Source organism: Filicampus tigris, chromosome 19 (genome assembly GCF_054856515.1).
Source record: "Filicampus tigris isolate MCC_2025a chromosome 19, RoL_Ftig_1.0, whole genome shotgun sequence".
Lineage (NCBI taxonomy): Eukaryota > Metazoa > Chordata > Actinopteri > Syngnathiformes > Syngnathidae > Filicampus > Filicampus tigris.
The window spans coordinates 4,461,097-4,483,593 of NC_141235.1; the positions used below are offsets into that span (position 1 = coordinate 4,461,097).

Below are 22,497 nucleotides of genomic sequence, written 5' to 3' on the forward strand. Positions count from 1 at the left end.
CTCGCTACCTTGACTTAAGACGCTTTTGCCCACTCCCAAAAAAGTCCGACATTCCTTCCTTGGAATCGCTGCTTGCTTCGGAGCCTACTGGAGTGTGTCCACGTTCGCAGCTCACACATCTGTGCACCGAGGCCTCTATTTTAAATTAACAGCCCAGTTATTGCTATTTTTGCTATTATTTCCAAAAGTTCTTTTTATAAGGACAATGTTTGCCTGTTGCATCGTCCCCGTGTTCGTCCTGTTCGTGTGTTTCGTGGAGTGCAACCCCAGCCCGCTTGGCGATGTAGTCGTGGACAGACATTTCATCCCCCCAACTTGTACGCGGCAAGCCCAAGACGGAGATCAGATTCGATATCACTACAACGCCACTTTTCTGGACGGGAAAACTTTCGATTCCAGGTAAGCGCATCCGCATTATTCTTTCTATCCCAAGAGTAGTTTTACTTAAAATTAGTTGGTCCTCAAGTTACAACCTTGTGCGGTAGATGGCGTCGTTGCTGCAATTTTCTGCTGGGACTTGACACGTATGATGTTTTTTTTTTTTTTCTTCCACCCCCTTGTAGCCACCAGCGAGGGGCGGCCAAGGTGGGCCTCCTCGGGGAGGGTCGCCTGATCGCCGGTATCGAGAAAGGGCTGCTGGGCATATGCGTCAACGAGCGACGCACCATCACCGTACCGCCGCACCTGGCCTACGGAAGCAGCGGAGCAGGTAGGATCGATTGCGATAGTAAAATATGAACTATTATTTATTAAAAAAAAAAAAAAAAAGTACATGCAGGTGCGTCGCAAAATCCTTGACTTCCTGACTGCAGGTGACGTCATCCCCCCGGACACCACGCTGGTCTTCGAGATTCTTCTGCTGGATTTGTGGAACAAAGCCGACCTGGTGGTCACCAAAACCATCAGCACCCCCAAAGACTGCAAACGCTCGGTGATGCGCAGCGATTTTGTGCGTTACCACTACAACGGCACCCTGCTGGACGGCTCCACCTTCGACTCCAGGTGAAGTCGGGCGCCATGCCGTGTTTTCACGCATACGCCACCATTTGGGAATGTGCTTCCCGTTCCGGTCCCATTGACGTTCTTGTGTTTGCTGTCTGTACTCTGTCACGCAGGGGTGTTGTCTGTTCTGTGTTTGACTTTTTGGCTTGTATGAGCCCCACGCAGCTACGTGCGGAAGCAGACGCGCGACTCCTTGGTGGGCGAAGGCTGGCTGGTCAAGGGCATGGATGAGGGCCTGCTGGGCATGTGCGTGGGCGAGATCCGGAATATCGTCATCCCGCCTTTCAAAGGCTACGGAGAAAAAGGATCAGGTAGATGCTGATGATGATCAGTGTGCAGTTAGAAGATGGAATAGTCCATTGCATGAGAAGGGAGCGAGGAAAGTTGAAACAGAAGTCAACCCAAACATATTTTTTTCTTTCCTTTTTTTTTTTACCCTATTTATCGATCAACTTTTTCAATAACATAAACAGTGACACTCAATTACAATCGACAATCAATTGAAATCAACTGCTATTAAGTTGACCATGTCACCCAACTCACAAAAAACAATACAAAACATACACAAAAAACAATAAAATAATACAAATATATAAAGTAAAAAAGTGTATATCAAGTTATACATATGTATCTATATATATTGTACTTATGCAGATTTCCCCATTAAATATAAATTACAAACATTGCAATACTTTACATACACAAAACGAACAAATACCTAAGGAGACCCCCCCCCCCAAAAAAACAAACAAACATATTTTTTTCAAAAATATGTTCCCAGCAGGCCCACTAATTGAAACACGGCATTCTGATTAATTTTGCGATTGTGGAATATAAGTTAAGCAGCAAAATGCACTCATTTTTAGCCATCTCTGACTGAAAATGACATCACAACTGCTCACAACGACCAATCACGGCTGACCTGTTTTCGGAATCTGAGCCGTGATTGGCCGTTGTGAGCAGTTGTGATGTCATTTTCAATTGACAGAAGACAAAATGGCCGCCCCCTGCGATGGCTAAAAACGAGTGGATTAACACCTATTCCACAAACGCAATATTTATCAGAATGCCCTGTTTCAACTAATGGGCTTGCATAGAACATATTCTTGAAAAAAAAAATGTTTGCATTGACTCCCTCTTTAAGCATTTTGTTGTTTAAAAAAAAAAAAAAAAAAGAAGAAAAAAAAGCTTGAAAAAGCTCAACGTGATTAAAAGTGACTGCAATTTCGGTCCACATTTTAGCAAGTAGATGCGCATGAGTGAATTCAAATCTGATCGAAGCAGGAGTGGAGGTTCCCCCCCACGCTACTTTGGTGTTTGACGTCCTGCTAGTGGACATCCACAACCCCAAAGACAACATTACCGTGGAGGAGCAGGTGGTGCCCGAGTCGTGCAATCGCAAGAGCGTGGCGGGCGATTACGTCCGCTACCACTACAACGGAACCTTCCTCAATGGCGTCACCTTCGACACCAGGTCAGCTTACCATTTTTTTGCCCCCCCCCCCCCCGTCTTTATGGAGCCAAGGCATATTTAACAAGGAAAATCCCAAATATATTCAACATACTCACTTGGGAATGACCGTTATGTTGATTTCCTCCGTGCGCCTCGTGGACAGCTACCAGAGGAACAGCACGTACAACACGTACATCGGGATGGGTTACGTGATCGCGGGCATGGATCAGGCCCTGCTGGGCGTCTGCATGGGCGAGTGGAGGAGGGTCGTCATCCCGCCACACCTGGCGTACGGGCAAGGCGGAGCAGGTACTTCCAATCGGATATCGGCTTGGACCAAGAGGGCTCTCAATTTAGTCCGACAGCATGGCTCGGAAATTGTAACCGGCGGATGATGGGGCAGCAAACGTTTAATTTCCGCTAGCTAATTTCATAAAACCATGATTTTATTTATTTATTTTTTTTAAACTAAAAACCACCATTTCCCCAGGCGACGTGATCCCGCCGTCCGCCGTGCTGGTCTTTGACATCCACGTCATCGACTTCCACAACCCGAGCGACCAAGTGGACGTGCAGGTGGTCCACCGACCCGACGCGTGCAACCACACCACCGAGGAGGACGACCTGGTCCACTATCATTACAACTGCACCCTGGTGGACGGCACGCGCCTCTTCTCCTCGTGAGTCCACGCCACATTTTGCCCTTTGCGGCCTTCGAACATTTCTGGAATTTTCATTAGAGCTACTTCATTTTGTTTGGAATGTTTTAAGATGTTTTCAGAGTGGGTTTGCTATGTTTTATTGGTTTGTTGTTTAAAAATGCTTCATTTGAGTTTTGATTCCATTTTTTTTTTTAAATTGTGTATTTCTTGTAGGACAACGCAGGAGTTTTTTTAGTCAACTACCATCCACACCCAGCCTTCGTATTGATTGCAATTACGATTTAATTTGTCTATCTATTTTTTTTTTTTTTTTTTTGACACGCACCAATGATTTCAATTTGTGACAGGCACGATTACGAGAACCTCCAGGATGCGGTGCTGGGCTCGGACAAGGTGATCGACGGGTTGGACCAGGCCTTGCGGGGCATGTGCGAGGGCGAGAGGCGGCTGGTCACCGTTCCGCCTCACTGGGGTCACGGAGAAAAAGGAGGTGAGCGCTTCTATTTGACCACTATTTTCTCCTCTTCTTTGGTCTCGTGTCGAGAAGTAGTCGCAGTAGTAGAAAGGTGACTTTTCGTCCGTTTCAGCCCCGGGCGTGCCGAGCAGCGCCGTGCTGGTGTTCGACATCGAGATGGTGCGCGTGCAGAAGGGCGTGCCGCCGGGTTACCTGTTCGTGTGGCTGCAGGACACGCCCGAAGATTTGTTCCAGGTCATGGACGTCAACAAGGACGCAGTCGTGCCCGAGGAAGAGGTGACGACACTTTCGTTACTACTTTTCGATTACTATGCAACACAGGTGGATAACGGCGGCCATTTTGACATTTCACCGGCCACTCGTCGTCGACTGAAAATGACATCGCAGTGCTGTGTACGTCACAGGACCAAATCCAGAAAATAGTTGAGCCATGTCGGTCAGAGAAAAAAGAAAAAAAAAAAAAAAGAAAGAAAAAAATGAATGAATACTTAAACCCAGAGGCACTTGTGCACACAGCCGCTATTATGTAAAAATGGCCGCTGTCTGAATTTTCACGTCGACTCGTTTCTATTTTCGTCTATTTGACAATGGAAGTGTGAACATCTCAGTCTCACGCGGGTGTTTCCGCAGTTCGCCGACTTCATCAAGCTGCAGGTGTCGGAGGGCAAAGGTCGCCTTAGGCCCGGGGTGGCCGCCGATCAGGTGATTTCCGACATGTTTGCCAATCAGGACCGCAACAAGGACGGAAGCATCACGGCCGAGGAGCTGAAGCTGAAGGTGGACGAGGACAAAGAGCGGGCGCACGACGAGCTGTGACGGGGGTCACGCCGCCGCCGCCTTTTCCTGTTGTTGTCTCAGGGACAAACGTCAACACTTTAAGGACACGCACGATAGACTTGTGTTTGTTTTTTTGTTTGTTGTCTTCTGTGTTGTTATTGTTTTGGAAGAAAACGAGCACCCTGAAAGTCACGTCATTTGAAATGTCTTTTTTCAGCCACACTTCAAATGTCAAATTAGAACAGATGAAATGTATTGATTGGTATTTTACATTAAAAAAAAAAAAAAGAAAAGAAAAAGTGTTCATCTCAATGTAGCATTACAATAAGGTTGCACTAAGAAAAACACTTTTGTCTTCATGTACAAAGCTTTTCTATTATTTTTTTTTTTATTTGGTGATGCATATCTTGATATGAACATGAGATTCCAAGACCATTTAATGCTCAGTTTTTTTTCTGATAAATGCAAATGAAATCCAAGTTTGCAATAAATAAAATGGCAACTGTTAAATTCACAGGCGGAGTGTACTGTAGCATCGACCTCTTCATTAGGTACACCGACACTATATAGTGGCAATGTGACGTTTGAGGGTTCTGACTTGATGATTGTTCTGATATTTTTCTACTGCGACATGTCGCATGATGACAATTCCATTTGATTCTCTTCCATTCAAAAGCAAATAAAATCCATTCCATTGTCAATCAATACCAATTCAATTGATTTGATTTGAATTACTGACTATTTCTGAATCAATTTCACATTTGATTGAATTTTCCATTCCGATTGGATTGTCACTCGGTACAGAATAGATCAAATTGATTCGATTCAACTTCATGCAATCATTAATAAACGTAATCAAATGTGAACTACATTGCATCCAGAAAGTACTCACAATGCTACCATTTTTCCACATTTGATTATACCGCAGCCTTATTCCCAAACAGATTCAACTACACATAGTATTTGAATATTTGTTTAAAAATAAATAAATAAATAGAATCCCTGTCACCGTGGTAACACAGGAACGCCATAAAAAAAAAAAGTGTAAATGTGGTTTGAGGAAACCTTTGAATGAAGCGCGTCAGTCTCGGCTGGCGTCTCCTGATGACATCACAAACCTGAGGATGGCGTTGGGGACGGCCATCGTGTCGTCCTGCGCCAGCACCACGATGTCAAAAGAGTTGACGTACGACTCCCTCCTTGCGTCCACCTTGAAAGAAAAATACACATCAGATGCTAGGGAGGGGTGGCCCACAGATGCATTCATGTATTGATGGTAAATAAAACTTCGACTGAAAACACATTTTTAATGTAACGGTAATTTAATAATTTTATTATTCTTTTTTTTTTTTTTACCTTATCGACCTGGCCCATTTATTCATTTTGAAAATCAGCAACCCCCTCCCCCCCCACACCCTTCGGACCCTTGGTTGTGTTCGCACCTGGTCGTTGAGGAAGCCCACGGTGAGGAGTCGGCGGGGCTCGGGCACGCCGGCCGCCATGTTGAGGTCGCCCAGGGAGTCCCCCAGCAGCAGCACGCTGCGTCGGGCCTGGAGTTCGGGGAAGCGGGCGACGTGCGACAGAGCGCCCTCGCGCTTGTTGAACGTGTGGATCAGGTCACCTTTGAAGGCCCGCAGGACTCCCTGGAGGAGGTTTTAAATTGTGCTCATCCTTAAGCCATCATAATTTTTTTTTTTTTTTTTTTTTTACATATGCATTGTACTATTTTGTTGAGTTTGGCCACTTGGGGCCGCCATCCTGACGTTCCAGGTGATAATATTGGTGATTTCGAGTGTGTGGGGCTCTAAAAGGAGGGGCCTGGTCTGGTGAGTGACGTGGGTGTCAGGGAATGAGAGTGTAGAGTTGGCTGTTCTGAGTGCAGATAAGCGGCTAGCTGCTAACTGGCTTACTGTTAGCCCGTCAGCATGTAAAATGTTTGGGTGTGATTCGATTAATCATTTCGGCCACATTTACTGTGTTACATTTACTTAAGTGATTTTTTAAAATGAATTGTACCTTTTAGAATAGCTAGCTTGTCACTTTTATTAATCTATTATTGCACCATCTATGTTTTGGGTTTGGCAAATAGACTAACACCTTGGACACTGTCACATGACCACACACAAATTCCAAGACGCCTCACAGAAACAAAGTTTTCAAAGTAAATCATTTTTGTGATAAAAATAAATAAATAAAAGAACTGTTGCGCAATCACGGCGGTACGTGACAACTCACAGCGTGGTCAAAGTCCATGTAGTTGGCGATGACGTGAATGTTGGGATGGAAGACGCCGTGCTGTCGGATCACTTCCTCCAGCACGTCTCCGACGCCGCCGGAGAAGATGAGAAGAGGGACGTGGCGACGGGCCAGATGGTCAAAAAACACCTTGTAGCCATCCCTGGAGACACGCGTGCGCGAGTCACACGACACGTGACATTATCGCGGGCAATTCAAAAAGCGGCAGTGTTCACTGGCTTTCAACCTGAGCATGGAGGTGACGGACGTGGTCTGCCTGACAGCCGGAGCTAGAAGGTCCCTCCTGATTTTCTGCTCCACCAGCAGGTGGTGAACTTTCGTCCACCTGCACAAACGCAAACAAAGACACAATGATAATTATTAGGAATGTTTTAATTGTCTTCTATTTCTTACCACTCCACCATGAAGGGCAGCTTCTCTTCAACTGTCCGGCTAGCGTCAATCTCGACGGGATAGTAAGTGTTCAACAGCTCCCTCATCTGGAAGAAAATGATAGCATCGGGGTTTGTATTTGTATTGAAAACATATTTTTTTAAAGGTTATTATTTTTTTGACTTAGTCACAAATTAAATACAATTGTAATTCAACAAAAAACATCCATGATAAAATAGGATTAATTAAAAAATAATCTGATACTAAACTCACGCACAAAAATACAATCTACAACTACACTTGCAACTACTGTTGTACCTTTTTGCCACACTCCTCATCAACCAATAACCTGTTGTCCAGAATGTCTGCAGGCGTAAACAAAACCAAAACAAAACAACACAAAACAAAGCGATAGTCATTACAGTCATAAAGCATTGTATTACAACACAATAGTTACGCAAGTACGCCTTACTGTGAGTTGTAGGAACTCTTTGGCCGTTGTGGGCGAATCTGGTCAGTGTCATGTCAAAGTCAGAAATAACCTGAAGCAACAACAAGTTTTTTTTGTTTTAGCAACTTATTAGGTTTTTTTGTAAGCCAAACACTCAGATGCCAGGTGTATCAAACCTCTCACTGTGATAACCTCCAGTTGACCTTCAACTCTACTGATATGGGGTTATCCTACAGGCCTACTTGACTTACGTGCAGGCCGGAGGCGCCTGCTTGTCGCATGGCATCCAGAGTTTCCTCCACTCGGTCGCGCTGCCTCATCAGCACCGAGCTCCTACTCAGCTCTGACATCACCTGAAGCATAGAAAACATTGTTTCAATTTGACAGAATATGTAATTATTAAAAAAAAAATATATATATATCAGCATAGAACATCAAGGCGAGTTACAATTTTTGGGGGGAGGTCACATTACCTTGAAAAACTTAACTCTTTCATGCTATCTATTATGAAGTCAACCCTAGATTTGTGATGAGGTCATGATGGACGATATACAATTTCACAATGGGCAAATAAATTCACATTCTCTTTTCTTTTTACATTAATTTCAATGTCAATTTCATTTGTATTGCACATATCATCTGGCAAGCATAAACCCCATGTGCATCAAGATAAAAAGCAAGATGACAAGACATAAAAAAAAAAGCATATTAAAACAAACAGTATAATAAACTAACAAATTTTAAAAAACGTTTCCGCTCAAAACTCCACACGACATAATGGCTACGTTAAACTCTTTCAATGAAATCCTCACCTCATTTTTTGTGAGCTGTGGCCATATATCCACTATAGTTCGCAATGGTGTGCATAGCCAAGGAATTTTATACACCTGCAAGGCAATATAGTATTGAATTACATAACTGTCAAGTGTCTAAATATACATTTCAGTGACAGATTAGCACAAACACAGACGGTACTACTTACCAGTTTTAAAAGCAACAGAGCGCTGTCGGCGGCGTGTTTATTACTTTTTATTCGGAACATCGCGTTGACATTGTTTAAAAAACAAAACAAAACAAAATTTATGCATTTAGACGTGTCATTTAAAAGAAAAAAGTGTCAATTTTTCGAGAATTGTGTTTGTTTACCGAGTGTAACACTCTATGTATGCCGCCTGGTGTACATAACATCAATGGTTCCGGAACACATTTGTTCCAGCATCACGTGGTCTTAAAAGTCACTTTTTTAACCTCCGACATACCTGATGAAATTGCGTTTCCGAATAAAATATATAAAATAGATTCTAATGAATGACAAAAGTATTGAATAATCTTATATTGATTTGAAATAAACAACCGTCATTTATATTAATTATTGGTATTAATTGAGCAGTATGTATAGACAGCTGTTGCTTGGAATACTGTTATTAAATATTGGCTACATCTGATTCACATACAACACAGTCGCCAAAGTGAACAGTAAAACAAAAAGCTCTTTATTAAACTACTATGACAGCATGTTACAAAACAATCAAAAAACAGTATTTTCACAGTTAAATAAAAGCAACACAAGGATCACACGAAGCAAGTTGTATAACATCTCAAGGTTATGGCAAGTTTAGGAATCATTCCCCTTTGCTGCACTTCATGTTTGTTTGTTTTTTTCATTTTGAGAGATAACAGTAGTCTACTTAGTCGTCACTCAGCAAAGCAATGATTTTCGTCGACCGAATTTCTTCGTAATAAACTGCAGAGGGCGTGAAAACAGGAAGGCATTTTGAAGAAAGTCTGTATAAACTAGACCAGTCGTTCTCAAACTCAAAAGTTCTGTCAATTTTTTTTAATGACCAACATGAAAACAAGTTAGTAGGTGGTAGTAGAATAGTAACTGTTCATGGAAATAAAATATTGCAAGTCGCCAACATTATGCACAGTGTAAATGTTAACATTGTGCCGAAATATTGGAAACTTGTACTAAAAAGTTACCTACTGAACTATACTCCTTACTACTGATTCTTTCATGTACCACCAGAGTGCGCCAGAGTACCACTTTGAGAATCACTGAACTAGACCTTAAATGAAGGTAGAAAACGCTTAGATGTAGCATCTGAATAAAGGCCTGAACCACCTTCAGAATAAATAAGGTGTCATGATAAATACAAACAACACACGGTATTGTATTTCACCTGATTCCATGCGGTCCAAATAAGAAGCAATTCCAATCCCGTTTCTTTGTGCTCTGACCACATTTGTTGTCAAAAACTAAATCTAAAAATATACTTCCCCTTTTCATCTGTTAAAAACTAGACTGAATGCTTCCACTCTGAACCGTCAATCACGATGTACCGTACTCCTGCCGACTTTTCCCAAGGCAGAGAGCGAGCGAGACGTGCGAGTGCGTCACATGGACATGTGCTCGGGAAGCACGTAGGAGATGTCGTCCCAGGGGTGACGGTACAAACCCTGCTTGAGCCTCTTCTGGTCCAGGTAGTGGCCTGTCCGGATGACAAAAGTGAAGCGGCGAGCTTTTAAAGTCTCGAAAAACAAAGACGTCAAGGTATCGCCGTACGGTTATTACTCACCGATGAAGCCCATACTCCGGCCGAGGACAAAGATGCCATTTAGCGCGCCGATCTCCACAAACTCGTCAGCCTCGTCGCTGGAAGTCACATGACAAATAATACTTGATGTGCCACACAAAGCTCCCGTTTGGCGCGGACGTTACAATTCCTCCACACCGTCACGTCACGCCATTCCAGTAGTGCTTTAGTGCTCCTATCTCGTCTTACCGGGTGAAGCCGCCACACGTCCTGAGCATGTCCACGAAGGCCACGCCGATAACACCGTCGACGTTGAGGATGAGATTGGGTTTCTAGGCAACAAAATATTGTGATTATTGATCCAAATCAGATATAGAGGTGAATTTATTTGACTTGCTGTCGTTGAAGCGTTCACTACACACAATTCTACCCAATAATTGTGGCCTAAAACAGACAATCAGATTACAACAATAATCCAAACAAATCCGTGGTTTTATCACTTCAATTTTTCAATGAGCAATGGTGTGTACACATGTGCGCTGTACTGCTTAAGCACTGAAATGACCTCGGGCGCACACACAATTATAAACAAAATAAAGACCACCAAGTGAAATGAAGCATTTCCCCCCCCTCCCAATGGTAGCCTTTGCCATTTGAAAACGACAGTCAAATACAAGGCGATGTCAATTTGAATTCGATTCATCGTTTCCGGCCGTACCTTTGAGGTGGTGATCTTCTCCACATCCAAGGCGTAGTCGAGCAGTTGAGTGGAAGGGAAATGCTGCTTCACAAAGTCCTTCAGAATCTGCACCCGCATGTCCGGGTTGTTGATCTGGAACGACGGGCAAACGTGAATGCTGAGTGAACTCCTTTTATAATGCTCTTAAATTGGGATTTTTATTGAATCTTGTCTTTAATCAGTATAGCGGAACCCGTTCCGATATGATTTATCTTTTCGTCTTTTTTTTTTTTTTTTTTTTTTAATAATCTACTGCACTTACCGATTTGACACGGTGTCCAATGCCCATGATGAGCTTGCCCTCCTTCTTCATCTTGTTGACAAACTCGATTGGCAGCATGCCGCTGTCGAAGGCTTTGCTGAACTGCTTGGCAGCGGCGTCGAGGGCGCCGCCAAAACGGTCCCCCTGGAACGCACCGGCAACGGCTTCAAACGGCGGCCCCGACCCGACAAAGGAGGCGCGTGGCGGGTACCGACAATGGTGAGCAGGCCCGACGTGAGGCTGGAGATGAGGTCTTTGCCGGCTCGCGCGCACACGATGGTGTTGTGCGCGCCCGAGACGGCGGGCCCGTGGTCGGCCGTCACCATCAGGCACATTTCGATGAAGTGGCAGGCGTAGCGAGGCAACCTGGAAGGCAAGGAACTGGTTCAAAACATCACTTCAACAACACTAGGAATTCACAATGTCCCATCGCCGGTAAAGTCACTCTTAGCCTGACTAGGATGCGGCCAGCTAGGAAAAAAACACCCATTCGTGTTTTTTTTAAAAAAACATTTTTTTTTTTTTTAGATCTGTGAAAAGTCGACAAACCTGCGTTGGAACCAAAGAAGTCCCAGCACTCCTCCTAAGCCCATTTCCTCTTTGAAGACCTCGGTGATGGGCATGCCGGCGTAGATGAGCTCCTGGCCTCGCTCGTCACAGATGCTGGTCATGAAGGAGGCGGGTTTACGGATCAGGCCCAATTCCTGCAGAAAAACCACCACGATAAGGCGCTACAAGAGCTCAAACTGGGTGACGATATATACGATTCAGTTCTTACCCTGGCCCAAGAGTAATCCATCGGTACTGTGGGAGGCGGAACCTCTTGGGCAGGGACAATGGTGCCGCTGGCCACCAGTTCTTCATAAACGGTCCTGTTTTACAAGAACAGGATTCAAACTTCTCACTTCGAAGAACTTGAGATGACCCTTCTCACCTGATGACATCACCCAGCTCGTCAAAGCTCTTGGGTACATACGCTCCGGCGTCCCTCAGGGCCTGGTTTTTAGCCACCGCCGTTTCTGACGCCTGGTTGGCGCATGCCCCGGCGTGGCCGAACTGGACCTGATGAGGAAGCGCAAAGGAAATTTAAGAGATCTACGACGAGATTTTTTTTTATCAGAGGCAGCTTGTGTGCAAAAGAACTGCAGGTGTGAAGTCTCCTTCCTCTCTTCTGTCCTGTTCTCCCGCCCTCTTTATTTCCAAAATGCAGCCGACATACCTCGGATGCAAACATGGTGGCGCAGGTCCCGATACACCAGCACACGAGCGGTTTGGTGATCCTGCCCTCCTTGATGCCTTGACAGATCCTGTACTCCTCCGTGCCACCAACCTGAACGAAGAGAGAAAATTGTTCAAGCCTCACTCGCATACAAATGACGGCAATCACGCAACACATAGACAAAATGCAAAATGTCCTCCCACCTCTCCCAACACCACAATCATTTTAATCCCTGGAGTGTCCTGGTAGCGAAGAACATGGTCCATAAACGTGGAGCCAGGATATCTAAACAGAAAAGACATGGGGTGAAGGAACCATACATCTTGGGGGGGGGCGGGGCAAAAGAGTTCGCGGGCGACCGCACCTGTCTCCTCCGATGGCCACGCCCTCGTAGACGCCGTCGGTTGTGCGCGAGATGATGTTGTTGAGCTCGTTGGACATGCCCCCCGAGCGCGACACGTACGCCACGCTGCCGGGCCGATAGAGCTTGGAGGCCAGGATGTTGTCCAGCATGCCGCCGGTGTTGCCGATCTTGAAACAGCCCGGCTTGATCCCGCCCACCTAGAGGAGGGAAAAGGAAACCGAAAATTGGATCACGTCCTCGCCGAGCGGACGACCAAAGTTGCTCACCGTCGCGGGCCCGATGATGGTGACGCCTTTCTCGTCGGCCATCTTGATCAGCCTCCTCGTCAGCGCTTCGGGGATGCCCTCTGCGATGATGGCGATGGTGTGAATCTGATCACGGCAAACGGGGAACAGGTTGACGCGTGCCGCTTGACGCGCCTTTGACCCCCCCCCCCCCCCCCCGAAAACCAACGCAAACCTGCGAGTGCTGCATGGCCTCCACCGTGCTGTCGAAGGCCGAGCGCAGCGACGCGAAGCTGATCATCACGTCCACCCCGGGGTGCTTCTTCATGGCGTCGGCCATGCTCTTGTAGACCGGCACCAGGATCTCCTTGTGCCCCCAGTAGAACTTCTGCTTGTGATCGCCGCTGTGCCAATCAATCAACGCGCATTTTAATCCGGTACGGCGGGCGGCGGCGCCAACAAGCCGCGCACGCGCGGCGAGGAACGCACGTGAAGGGGTAAACCATGGCGGCCACCGAGGGTTGGTCGCGGGAGCACACGTAGTCAAAGTCCAGCATCCCTTGCACGGCTCGCGTCTGCATGCCCCACACCACGGCCTTGGTGTGATCGCTGAAGAGTGTCGTTGCTTTGGCTGAAAAGCACAAGAAGTGTTTTTTTTTTTTATTTTTTATTTTTTTATTTTTTTTTTTAATTCCCCCCTCCCCCCCCCCACACTCAGTAATAGGAGGCGGTTAAAAGAGAAGGGGATCTAGCTAGGAGCCACAGCACAGCACAGAGGAAAATCACTCTGCAGACAGTTTGGAGACACGGGAGAAGGAAAAAAAAAAAAAGGCATTTATCACAGCGGTAATTTCCGATGTAATGAACTTCCTCAGATTACGTTATTTTGTCCACCCCTATTATGCAACGCGGTTAGAAATGATAAGAAATATTTATTTATTTTTATTTTTATTTTTTTTAAACCACGCTTATGCAACTGCCTGCTTCCCTCACGTTACCTGTGTGGCAACATTTTGCCTTCCGTGCAACGCCGTGAACATTTGAACAACAACACAAGCAACCACTAGATGGCAGACTGTTCGTCTGAAAGGGAGAGTACGTCCATCGAGTGCTAGAGCAGTTTTAACTTCCGATTACTTTTTCGTGAAGTACTTCAAAATAGAATGTGGCATAATAGCGGGCTCTTATGTTGTGTTTGGGAATACTATTGATGGTTTCTGTAATTGCAATGTAACGGTGAAATCAAGTGGATTAAGTTCCCACTCAAGACCGAGGAATTAGGAATTGTTTTTTTTTTAGGGCGGATACCGATACCGCTTATTAGTAGTCAAGGAGGCCGATAACCGATATTTGGAGCCGCTATTCGTTTTCAGTAAAAAGTAAAATATTGGCATCAAAAAATTAAAACAAAATTCTTAACTTTGTTGAAATGACTTTTGCATAATGTTGATGGTCTTATTATACATTTTTGACAATATGCGTCTTTGTTGTAAAATTCTAACAAAGGTCAGGGAGCGCCCAGGGCCATCACTTGTCTTCAAAAATTACGTGAAAACTTCAACAATTTCTCACTATGGTTTTCGACAGTAAATAAAGTTCTCCAAAATTTCAAAATGACAGAAATGTTAAAATTTCTCTCATCTTTGTTTTGATTTCAAACAAAACCAAAAGGTGCATAGTGTTCCTAGGGTCAGTTAGAATCTCTAATAAAAGTTAACTGAAAATTTAAACAAATAGTTCCCTGAAGTTAACACAATTTTAAGTTGATTTATTAATCGGCCATCAGATATTTAAAAAAAAAAAAAAAAAAAAAAAGGCCGATACCAGTGTTCATCTAAATGCTGATAATCGGTCTATCCCTAGCGGGAACCATATAAACTAGTCCACCACATTAGTAATACAAAGCGACAAACTGTCATAGCCACAACAAAAGGAGAAGGCTGAAGACAAAAAAAAAAAAAAAAAAAAAATGTACAAAAAAAAAAGACAAGGCAGACATGGAAAAGGCGGAAAGAACAAGACTGGGATAGTCACACCCTTTCATACCTCCGCTGCAGCCCGATGAGGCCTGCACTTCTGCGAGCCCACAGGACCCGACAATAAAAATCAGCACAAAAGAAACAAAAAAAAAAAAAAAAAAACAATGAGTGCATCTTGCTAGAATATTTTCTCAACGTTTGATAACAGGAGACGAGCGCATGCAAAGCTCGGCGTGTCTGTGCCGAGTGGAACCTTTTCACACTTTTCCTTCCAAAAACAGCAGCTTTACCGAGACCGCAGAGAACACGCCAGGCGCCAAACGCAAAAACCAAATATTCAGGCGCTGCGATGATGCAAACGCGCCTTTGTGTCGCGGGGAGGGGGGGCGGGGCACGCCCACGACTTACCTTCCCAATCACCTGTGACCACATTCTTCAGAGGCCACAGTAATGAATGAAGAGGGTCTTAGAGAAACAAGCACGGGGGGGGGGGGGGAAAGATGAGGGTGAGTGAGCGGACAGTTTGTGCGGCACAAAAAAAAAAAAAAAAAAAAGTGGAAGAAAGACATCACGCAAAGGAGAGAAAAAGGAAAGCAGACATGAGCTGGAGGAGATGTGAGCACTTTGGAGATACCTGCCGGTAGACCCGCTTTGGACTTTTTGCTCGGGGCGACGTCGTCGCACGGCCTGGCCTCCGAGAAGGACGAGGTCCTCGTGGCGGCTGGGGTCTGGCGCGGCACAGTAAAGGCACGTTGGCGCTTGTGACGCAAATAACGCTGGCCGGCCCTCAACTTCCGCCGCTTAGTGTGTCGAAAATACCATCACGTTGTTGCTTGAATTTAGCAGGAAGTTAGCGGTGTGAGCGTCCGTTGGTGGCTGGTTGGGGATGGGTTTCTGTCCCAGTGCCATGCCCACGATGGCGGTCATGTGCGTCTCTGTGCCGAACACGTGGATGGGAATACCTGTGGTCTTCCCTGGAGGGGGGGGGGAAAGAAAAAAAAAAAAAAAAAAAAAAAAAAAAAGACAATTGGAGAGTGGCTTTAAGAGCTCTTAAGATTTAAACAGATGTGCCTCAAGTGCATCTTTTTTTTTTTTTTTTTTTTTTTTTCCCCCCCATTTACAATTGGAAACCATCTTTTTAATATCTGGATGAAAATCCTTAGTCGAGAGCACATTCTCCAAATTCTACGTCTCCTCCCTTGAGATGCTTTGCCTCAAGGCCATTGTGGTGTGGAAAGGCAAAAAGTCATCAAATCTCATGTCAGCGCAAGGAAAATTATGTTCGGTTTAGTTTTACTCCTCCCGCGTGCATTAAACGCACTGGGAATGTTTATAAACCCCCCAAAAACATAATTCCAAGGGTAACATGCACAGAAAAATACAATTGTTGTGTTAAACATATGCCTTTAAGAGTGCGAATGTACTCATTGTCTATGTTTTAATGTTCTCCTGAAAAAAAAAAAAACAAAAAAAAAAAACGGATTTGTACGAGATCACTACTTGGCAAGGTACCAACAGCAGAAAAAAAAAACAAAAAAGAAAAAAAAAAACTCACCGACTTCTCCCATGACCCTGAGTCCCTCCTGATAGTTGGGCCCGCCCCGTCGAACAAAGATGGTGACCTCGTTCTCCTTGAGAGGAGCCTGGTAGTCCTTGATGGCCCTGACGATGCCCTGAGGACGCAGAAATCAGATGCTCGGAAATCCCAAAGTCTCACTCGCAGCTATGGGTGTTATCCGAATTATCTTTGTAAATGGACAACCGGGCGCGATCTGACCCCACGTGTGTTTCGAATAGCGCATGCACATCATTCACCTTGAATGTGGCTGCCACATTAGTGAAGTTGGCAATACTTCCTCCGATGATCAGCACCTTCCCTGCGGGAGAACACACGAGGAAGGTGGCGACTTGAAAGCGCGACTCCGCCGTCAACACGCTCGGCTTGCGACCACCGGCGAGTCTATAACCGGCACCTTGAGGGTGCTTCGCACGGGTCATGAGCGAGAGGATGGTTTTGGCGTAGTCGTACGTCTGCTGCTCGCTGGGCGCGCCAGAGTACTCGCCGTAGTTTGCCAGCTCGTCCACGCCGCCCAAGTCGCAGATGGTGTCACTAGATGGACGGGGACAGAGAGGTGTGGCGGTTTGGTGAAATAATCGTGATTCACCCAAATAAATAAAAAAGGATTTTTCATAAAGTGTACCTATATACGACAGAAGCTCCGCCCCCTGCCACCATAGTCCAGATCCTGCCACGAGGATTCAGTAAGGTCAGCTTCAGACTGGCGCCGCTCTTGGCATCCAAATCAGCGATGTAGGCCTCCTACAACAAACGGACCACGTAAGAGATTCAAAAATCCACATTTAGTACAATGTTGCCACCCATGCAGAGCTTTGAGATCTGTCAAGCTCGGACGTGTTACATCATTACTAACATTTTCGAACCATTTTCGTGAACGGAATAAAATAAAACGACAAGGCTTTAAAAATAACAAACCAAAAGCTAACTGAAGTAGTGCGTTTTTAAAACGTAGCGAAAACGTCCTTTGGGTTTGTCTGTCACTTAATATCATCCATACTACAAATACAACATATTTAAAAAAAAACTAAAACTAACACTAAAATGAATACAAACTAAACTAAGACAAAGCATTTTGGAAAAAATGAAACCATCAAACCTGCTCTAAAAAAAAAAAAAAAAAAATCTAAAGTGAATTCAAAGAAAAGTCAAAACAAAAATAGACTGTTTAGTTTGAGTGAAGGTTGAATAAACAGAATACATTTCAGATGCAAGAACGCAGTACAATAAGTTCATCACGTCTTTTTCCAATGACGTGGCTCTGTTCAATATGTACAGTAAGACCAACATGTTGACATAGGCTAAGGTTACTTCAGGTCACTTGAGTGGTACAGCTTATTTGGGATACTAATTTAAGACAAACGTGTTTTAACAGACAATAATGGAAATTGTGCAAGTAAACTTACTGCGCTCTGAAAATCGTTCAAACAACAACAACACAGCCAAAATGACAAGGAAAGAAAAAAACAACAAGTCTCAGTCCTTCGCATTCTCACCTCCGGATAAGCTTCCCTGCCGAAAGGCGGCGGGAATTCCACATCGCCCCACTTGGCCTTGCAGATGTAATCGGCCGTGGCGTCGATCTTGGCCGCCATGTCCAGGACGTAAACGCCATCTTGGACGACTGGTGCGGAAGATGCTCCAATTCACTCAGGTGATTACGACATGAAATTCAAATACGCAGCAGGCAGACAAACGCCTCCTCCCTCGTCAGCGTTCGCATTCGGGACAACCCGCGTGACGGCCAACTAGAGAGAATTACCTAAAGGGTTGATCTCCAGGTATGTGAAATACAGATCCGCGTAGAGGTTGAAGAGACCCACGATAAAGCTGGCCAGGATCCTACGAGGAGAGCATCAATCCGATTCAAACAAATACCAATCAGGCCAATCGCGCCGCTCCGAATGCTCCCCCGTCAAATTGGGGCTCAAATACACACTCTTTCTTCTCGTCAGGAATGTGTGTCAGCAGCTGCTTGGTCACTTGATCCTTGCCCAGCTTGTCGTCCACGGCGACCACCAGCCGCTGCGCTTTGGCGTCCACGTCGCCCACCTCCACGCCGCCCTGGTGGTGGAAGAGCACGTGATCGCCCTCGCGGGTGGCGTACACGCACACGTAAAATTCGTCCTCCTGGGGGCAGACAAAGAGGACGCAGAGACTTTTTACAGACTTTTTAAAGAATTTTAAGATTTTTAAATTGTCCAAGGTGTTCCCCGTCCCTTGCGAAGTCCGCTGTGATATGTTATTCTGACGGACAAATATTTCCGATATGGGGAAAAAAAAAACAAACACACAAAAAAAAAAAAAAAAAGATGCGTGCGATTACCTGTTTGTGCGGAACAAAAGGCTCAATGAGGAATTTCTTCAGCACGCCCTTTGCCTTGCCCACCTATTGAAAACAAACACTTCACATCACAAACCAGCGTGTTGGTTTAACCTTGCTGCGTGACCCAACGCCACCACACCCTGCGCACGTCAACGCGGCCGGACATGTTTGCATGTATAGGGGAACCAGAATAGATCACCCCCCCCCCCCCCCCCTTCGACAACTCTCACATTACATAACATGCGCCCTCGTATATGCGCACTCATGCCTGGGGTGGAAGATGAATGCTCTGCAACATAGATGGGCACATTAAGTCCATGTTACTTTGAATGCCCGATTTATAAATATGCAGGTGGCTATCGCCGCCTTATATCAAGCGGGTAAATATCGTCACAGGAAACGGAGTAATATTGACTTACGACTACAATAAAGTATAAAGGAACACGTGACATTTAAATAAGATGGGTGATTTTTAACACCATTTTTTTTTTTACCCCCTATCTTTTCCCTAAAACACAAAGCAAATTTAAATGTACTATTTGCGAGTGGAACCCCGAGGCGTGTGCAACGTCACACTTGCTCCTATTTTCCTGCACAATACTGCAACAAAGCGGAAAGTCCCTCTCTGTGATGAGGTCAACGACGCAGCGGAGCCATCTGGAAATTAATGCATCCCTCAGACTTGACTGGAGGTGCAGCGAGGGAGGCCACTTGCACAAAGTGAGCTTGAACAATTACTTTTGGACGCATGCAAATATGAAGTTTTCACTTAGAGAGAGCGAGAGACCGAACAAGCCACAAGTCACTTTTGTGTTTCTACTTTCGGGTCTGCAGTGTGTGACGTCGTCCACCATTTTAACTGAGAAAATCAGTTGAAAAAAAAACCTCAATAACTAATGGGGTATCTACTGCATGATAAATGTTACTCATTTATTCAGATAGAAGTGAATTGAAAATCATTTTATTCCTGAACTCACCAACCTTTAGGATCAAAGTCTTCCCAGCAACACAAACTGAGGCTTTGATCCAGAACGAAGACTGGATCACATAACGGAATTAGACTTCAAAATGCGTATTTGGTTTTCAAGCGCACATTTTCGATTTCCTTTGTACAACAGCGCCTTGATGGGGAAAAAAAAAACATGGAAGGGAATTGCGGAAGGCTGCCGTCTACTCACGGTGGTTTCTCTCATCAGGCGGCCTTTGAGCCACTCCTGAACGCCTGACAGGTCCAAGTTGACGCCCACCAGTCCCAGTTTGCCGCGCCGCTTGATCAGCTGATCGGGCTTCACCACCAGTCTCTGTGGAGAGACATGACGATGGCAAACAATTAAAAAGTATCCACAGCCTTTGACTTTATAACAATATTCCAGAATTGATTTTTTTTTGCCTTCTCCTTAGGCAAAACCCAAGTGTGTGTGGGACAAAAAAAAAAAAAAAAACATTCATAGCCTTCGCTCAATACATTGTTGATGCACCTTCTGGGAAATCAGTCTTAAATCGGAAAAAGCTCGAAAAAAAAAAAATCTTTCTAGCATCCATTGAATAGTTCTACGGTAGTTACTATTACCATAGCGCCTTTCAGAAGCATCCATGTTGCTTGCCTTACCTCCGTTAGCAGCCATGGGTGCTCCTGCGTCAGGCGGGCCCAGTCGGTCTCGGCGGTAACGATGGCAGAGCGGAAGCGGTTTTGCACGGCCGCCGAGGCGCAGATGTACTTGAACAAGAACTCCTTGGCGGTCTGCTCCGAGATGGCCTTCGCAGACATGGCAGCGGTGGATTGCACAGGACCTTTTGGGCGAGGACAAGTGTGCTTCAAATCATAACGCATGTACTGTCTCCCGGCGTTCGCTCTTTTTGAATTTTCAAAACAACACTAAATTCTACTCTAGACTCATCATTTTATTTAGAACGCAACCTTTATTGACCCACGGTACATAGTTGACATTAAAAAACATATTATGACAAGTTTATACTGCATGCTGAAATTATTATCTCAATACTACGACTATTATTACAAACAGTGGCCTGACAATCCAGTTTTCAGCGTTGCTCCCTGCATGCAGTCAGACCTGCTCAGCCTCAGCCCAACTTCCTCAAGAAATTGAATTCACGTTAGGAGGAAGCGCGACAAACTGACGGCCAGAGAAACCCGTCTGCACAACCTTTTCAACTGCTCTCGGACCAACTTTTACATGCAAAACAAACAAACAGAAACGCGGCCTGATAAGACCGATCTACATATTTGACTACAGATAAGATTTTTGATAGTGAATGTTTCAATAAACATCAAAAAGGTTACCTCAACGAGCGGTTGAAGTTTTCTTTGCATCAGTGAAGATAAAAATGTAAACTGGAAACCGAACTTTCTGCGACACAGAACCCGGTCTGACTAAACAACATAAATGAATCTCAAAATATCCATGCCATGCACACATTTTACCATAAAACGCCACTAGGTTATTGGTTTTCTGTTCCCTCACCATCGCGGGTACGTTTAGCGTCTTGAAAGAGAGAAATGTAATGAGGATTTAAATTTGACACTAAATGTTATAATATAACATACAATGTTAAACTGTAACCGACTAATTAACTTCACATTACTTTTGTTGTGGTCGACTTGGAGGTTCCACTGTATGTCAATTAAGGGATTTATCGTGGACTTTAAAAGCAGATGTCCCATAACGTCACAACAGTTGAGCCCATTGTTCTGAGTTATTAAGGCGTAAAATGCATGACGCTGTGGTGAAGAGATGAGATGGGAGCAAAAGGAAGGGGGTGCTGGCATTAAGGTGGCCTTAATAATGTTTAATGCATGTGAGCTAATTATTAATATAGGCAAGCTTTAGAGAGGGAAGTCCTTTACAGTATTTCCCCATTTTTACTGTTCGTGTCAAGGCTTGGTTCCAACAACTGCAAATAGAGTAGATTCACTGTATTACAAAGATTCACAGCACATGGGGAAATATTGCATCATATGCATGATTTGACTTTTTATCATTTGGGCACGTTTGAACATAAAAATTAAGTACGTATTGGCCTAATAAAAAACTTTTGTTTCCTCCTTTTTCCTTTCCCCCCCGTGTTATGAGATTCACTTTTTAGAACAAATCACTACAAAGGTCAACTGTGAGCATGTCCCAATTTTAAGTGACTCCAGGAACTATTTTAGCTCCCGTCCCTCAGTTTGGGAACTCCTGCAGCGGACGCACACGGCGTGCGTAGCTCGCTTCAAGTTAGCATTTTTAGGAACTTCAACGCTTTTGAGCGAAACGTGCTTTTATGTTACATAAAAGACACACCAACGAAAGAGGTGTTGAAAGCAATCTTTTTGGAGCTGTAGTAAACTGACATGAATCATCAAGAGCATCCCTCACGTCACGCGCACGCACGCCCGCTAACCTCGAGCTGTCACTTAAGCTAACTAGCTAAACGGCTAGGATGGCGTGTCACCAAAAGCTTCGGCGTGCACGCACTTACCTCAACGATCGAGTCAGCTGCTTTTACCGAGTTAAGACGAAGCCACCAGTTTGGGAAACGGTTCGACTAAGGCGACTTCTTTTGCTCGTTTGCCAGCCTGCCAGCCGCCGCCAAACTCGCCTGTTGTCGAACCATAATCTGGCGAGTAGTGTTAGACTACACGCGACCTCCTGATTGGCTCGACTCCTGTCACGTGGTGTCGCCGGCCGCGCCCACTCTCTCTCTGACCCGACACGCTGAATAGAAATGAAAGGGTGACGTCATAAAGGCAACTTTGTCCTGTACATTTCGAACTCTTCTTTTGGAACTTCCGATGATAAGTGAATTAAAGTTGCATTCATTA

General features: G+C 44.9%; 3 protein-coding genes across 6 annotated transcripts; 1 reads left to right on the forward strand and 2 right to left on the reverse strand.

The window, feature by feature from the left end:
- Positions 1–44: 44 nt before the first annotated feature.
- Positions 45–5,235, forward strand: LOC147128997 (peptidyl-prolyl cis-trans isomerase FKBP10-like). Of its 2 annotated transcripts, none has more exons than XM_086016313.1 (10): positions 45–399; positions 564–709; positions 813–1,002; positions 1,168–1,313; positions 2,284–2,476; positions 2,619–2,764; positions 2,946–3,135; positions 3,465–3,607; positions 3,705–3,868; positions 4,223–5,235. In XM_086016313.1, the coding sequence occupies exons 1-10, from the start codon at positions 206–208 to the stop codon at positions 4,406–4,408; spliced, it is 1,698 nt and encodes a 565-aa protein (XP_085872439.1). In that variant the 5' UTR covers positions 45–205; the 3' UTR covers positions 4,409–5,235. The 2 variants fall into 2 exon arrangements, with proteins under 2 accessions (XP_085872439.1, XP_085872440.1); XM_086016314.1 differs by having other exon boundaries at positions 2,287–2,476.
- LOC147128998 (7-methylguanosine phosphate-specific 5'-nucleotidase-like) lies at positions 4,635–8,821 on the reverse strand. Its single transcript, XM_086016315.1, has 10 exons — positions 8,431–8,821; positions 8,261–8,335; positions 7,700–7,801; positions 7,470–7,539; positions 7,316–7,362; positions 7,019–7,104; positions 6,852–6,950; positions 6,605–6,767; positions 5,812–6,012; positions 4,635–5,579 (listed from the first exon to the last, which is right to left on the reverse strand). The coding sequence occupies exons 1-10, from the start codon at positions 8,488–8,490 to the stop codon at positions 5,451–5,453; spliced, it is 1,032 nt and encodes a 343-aa protein (XP_085872441.1). The 5' UTR covers positions 8,491–8,821; the 3' UTR covers positions 4,635–5,450.
- Positions 8,822–8,920: 99 nt separating this feature from the next.
- On the reverse strand, positions 8,921–22,342 carry LOC147128999 (ATP-citrate synthase-like). Of its 3 annotated transcripts, XM_086016310.1 has the most exons (30): positions 22,155–22,342; positions 20,284–20,465; positions 19,853–19,975; positions 18,675–18,737; positions 18,288–18,478; positions 18,111–18,190; positions 17,845–17,972; positions 16,974–17,092; positions 16,746–16,882; positions 16,588–16,649; positions 16,328–16,445; positions 15,592–15,746; positions 15,407–15,500; positions 15,181–15,237; positions 14,840–14,869; positions 13,283–13,424; positions 13,029–13,197; positions 12,836–12,940; positions 12,570–12,766; positions 12,409–12,490; positions 12,206–12,316; positions 11,921–12,048; positions 11,765–11,858; positions 11,536–11,690; positions 11,202–11,352; positions 10,987–11,130; positions 10,704–10,817; positions 10,235–10,317; positions 10,028–10,104; positions 8,921–9,940 (listed from the first exon to the last, which is right to left on the reverse strand). In XM_086016310.1, the coding sequence occupies exons 2-30, from the start codon at positions 20,440–20,442 to the stop codon at positions 9,846–9,848; spliced, it is 3,363 nt and encodes a 1,120-aa protein (XP_085872436.1). In that variant the 5' UTR covers positions 20,443–20,465; positions 22,155–22,342; the 3' UTR covers positions 8,921–9,845. The 3 variants fall into 3 exon arrangements, with proteins under 3 accessions (XP_085872436.1, XP_085872437.1, XP_085872438.1); XM_086016311.1 differs by lacking the exon at positions 15,181–15,237; XM_086016312.1 differs by lacking the exons at positions 14,840–14,869; positions 15,181–15,237 and having other exon boundaries at positions 22,155–22,341.
- Between the last annotated feature and the right edge of the window lie 155 nt (positions 22,343–22,497).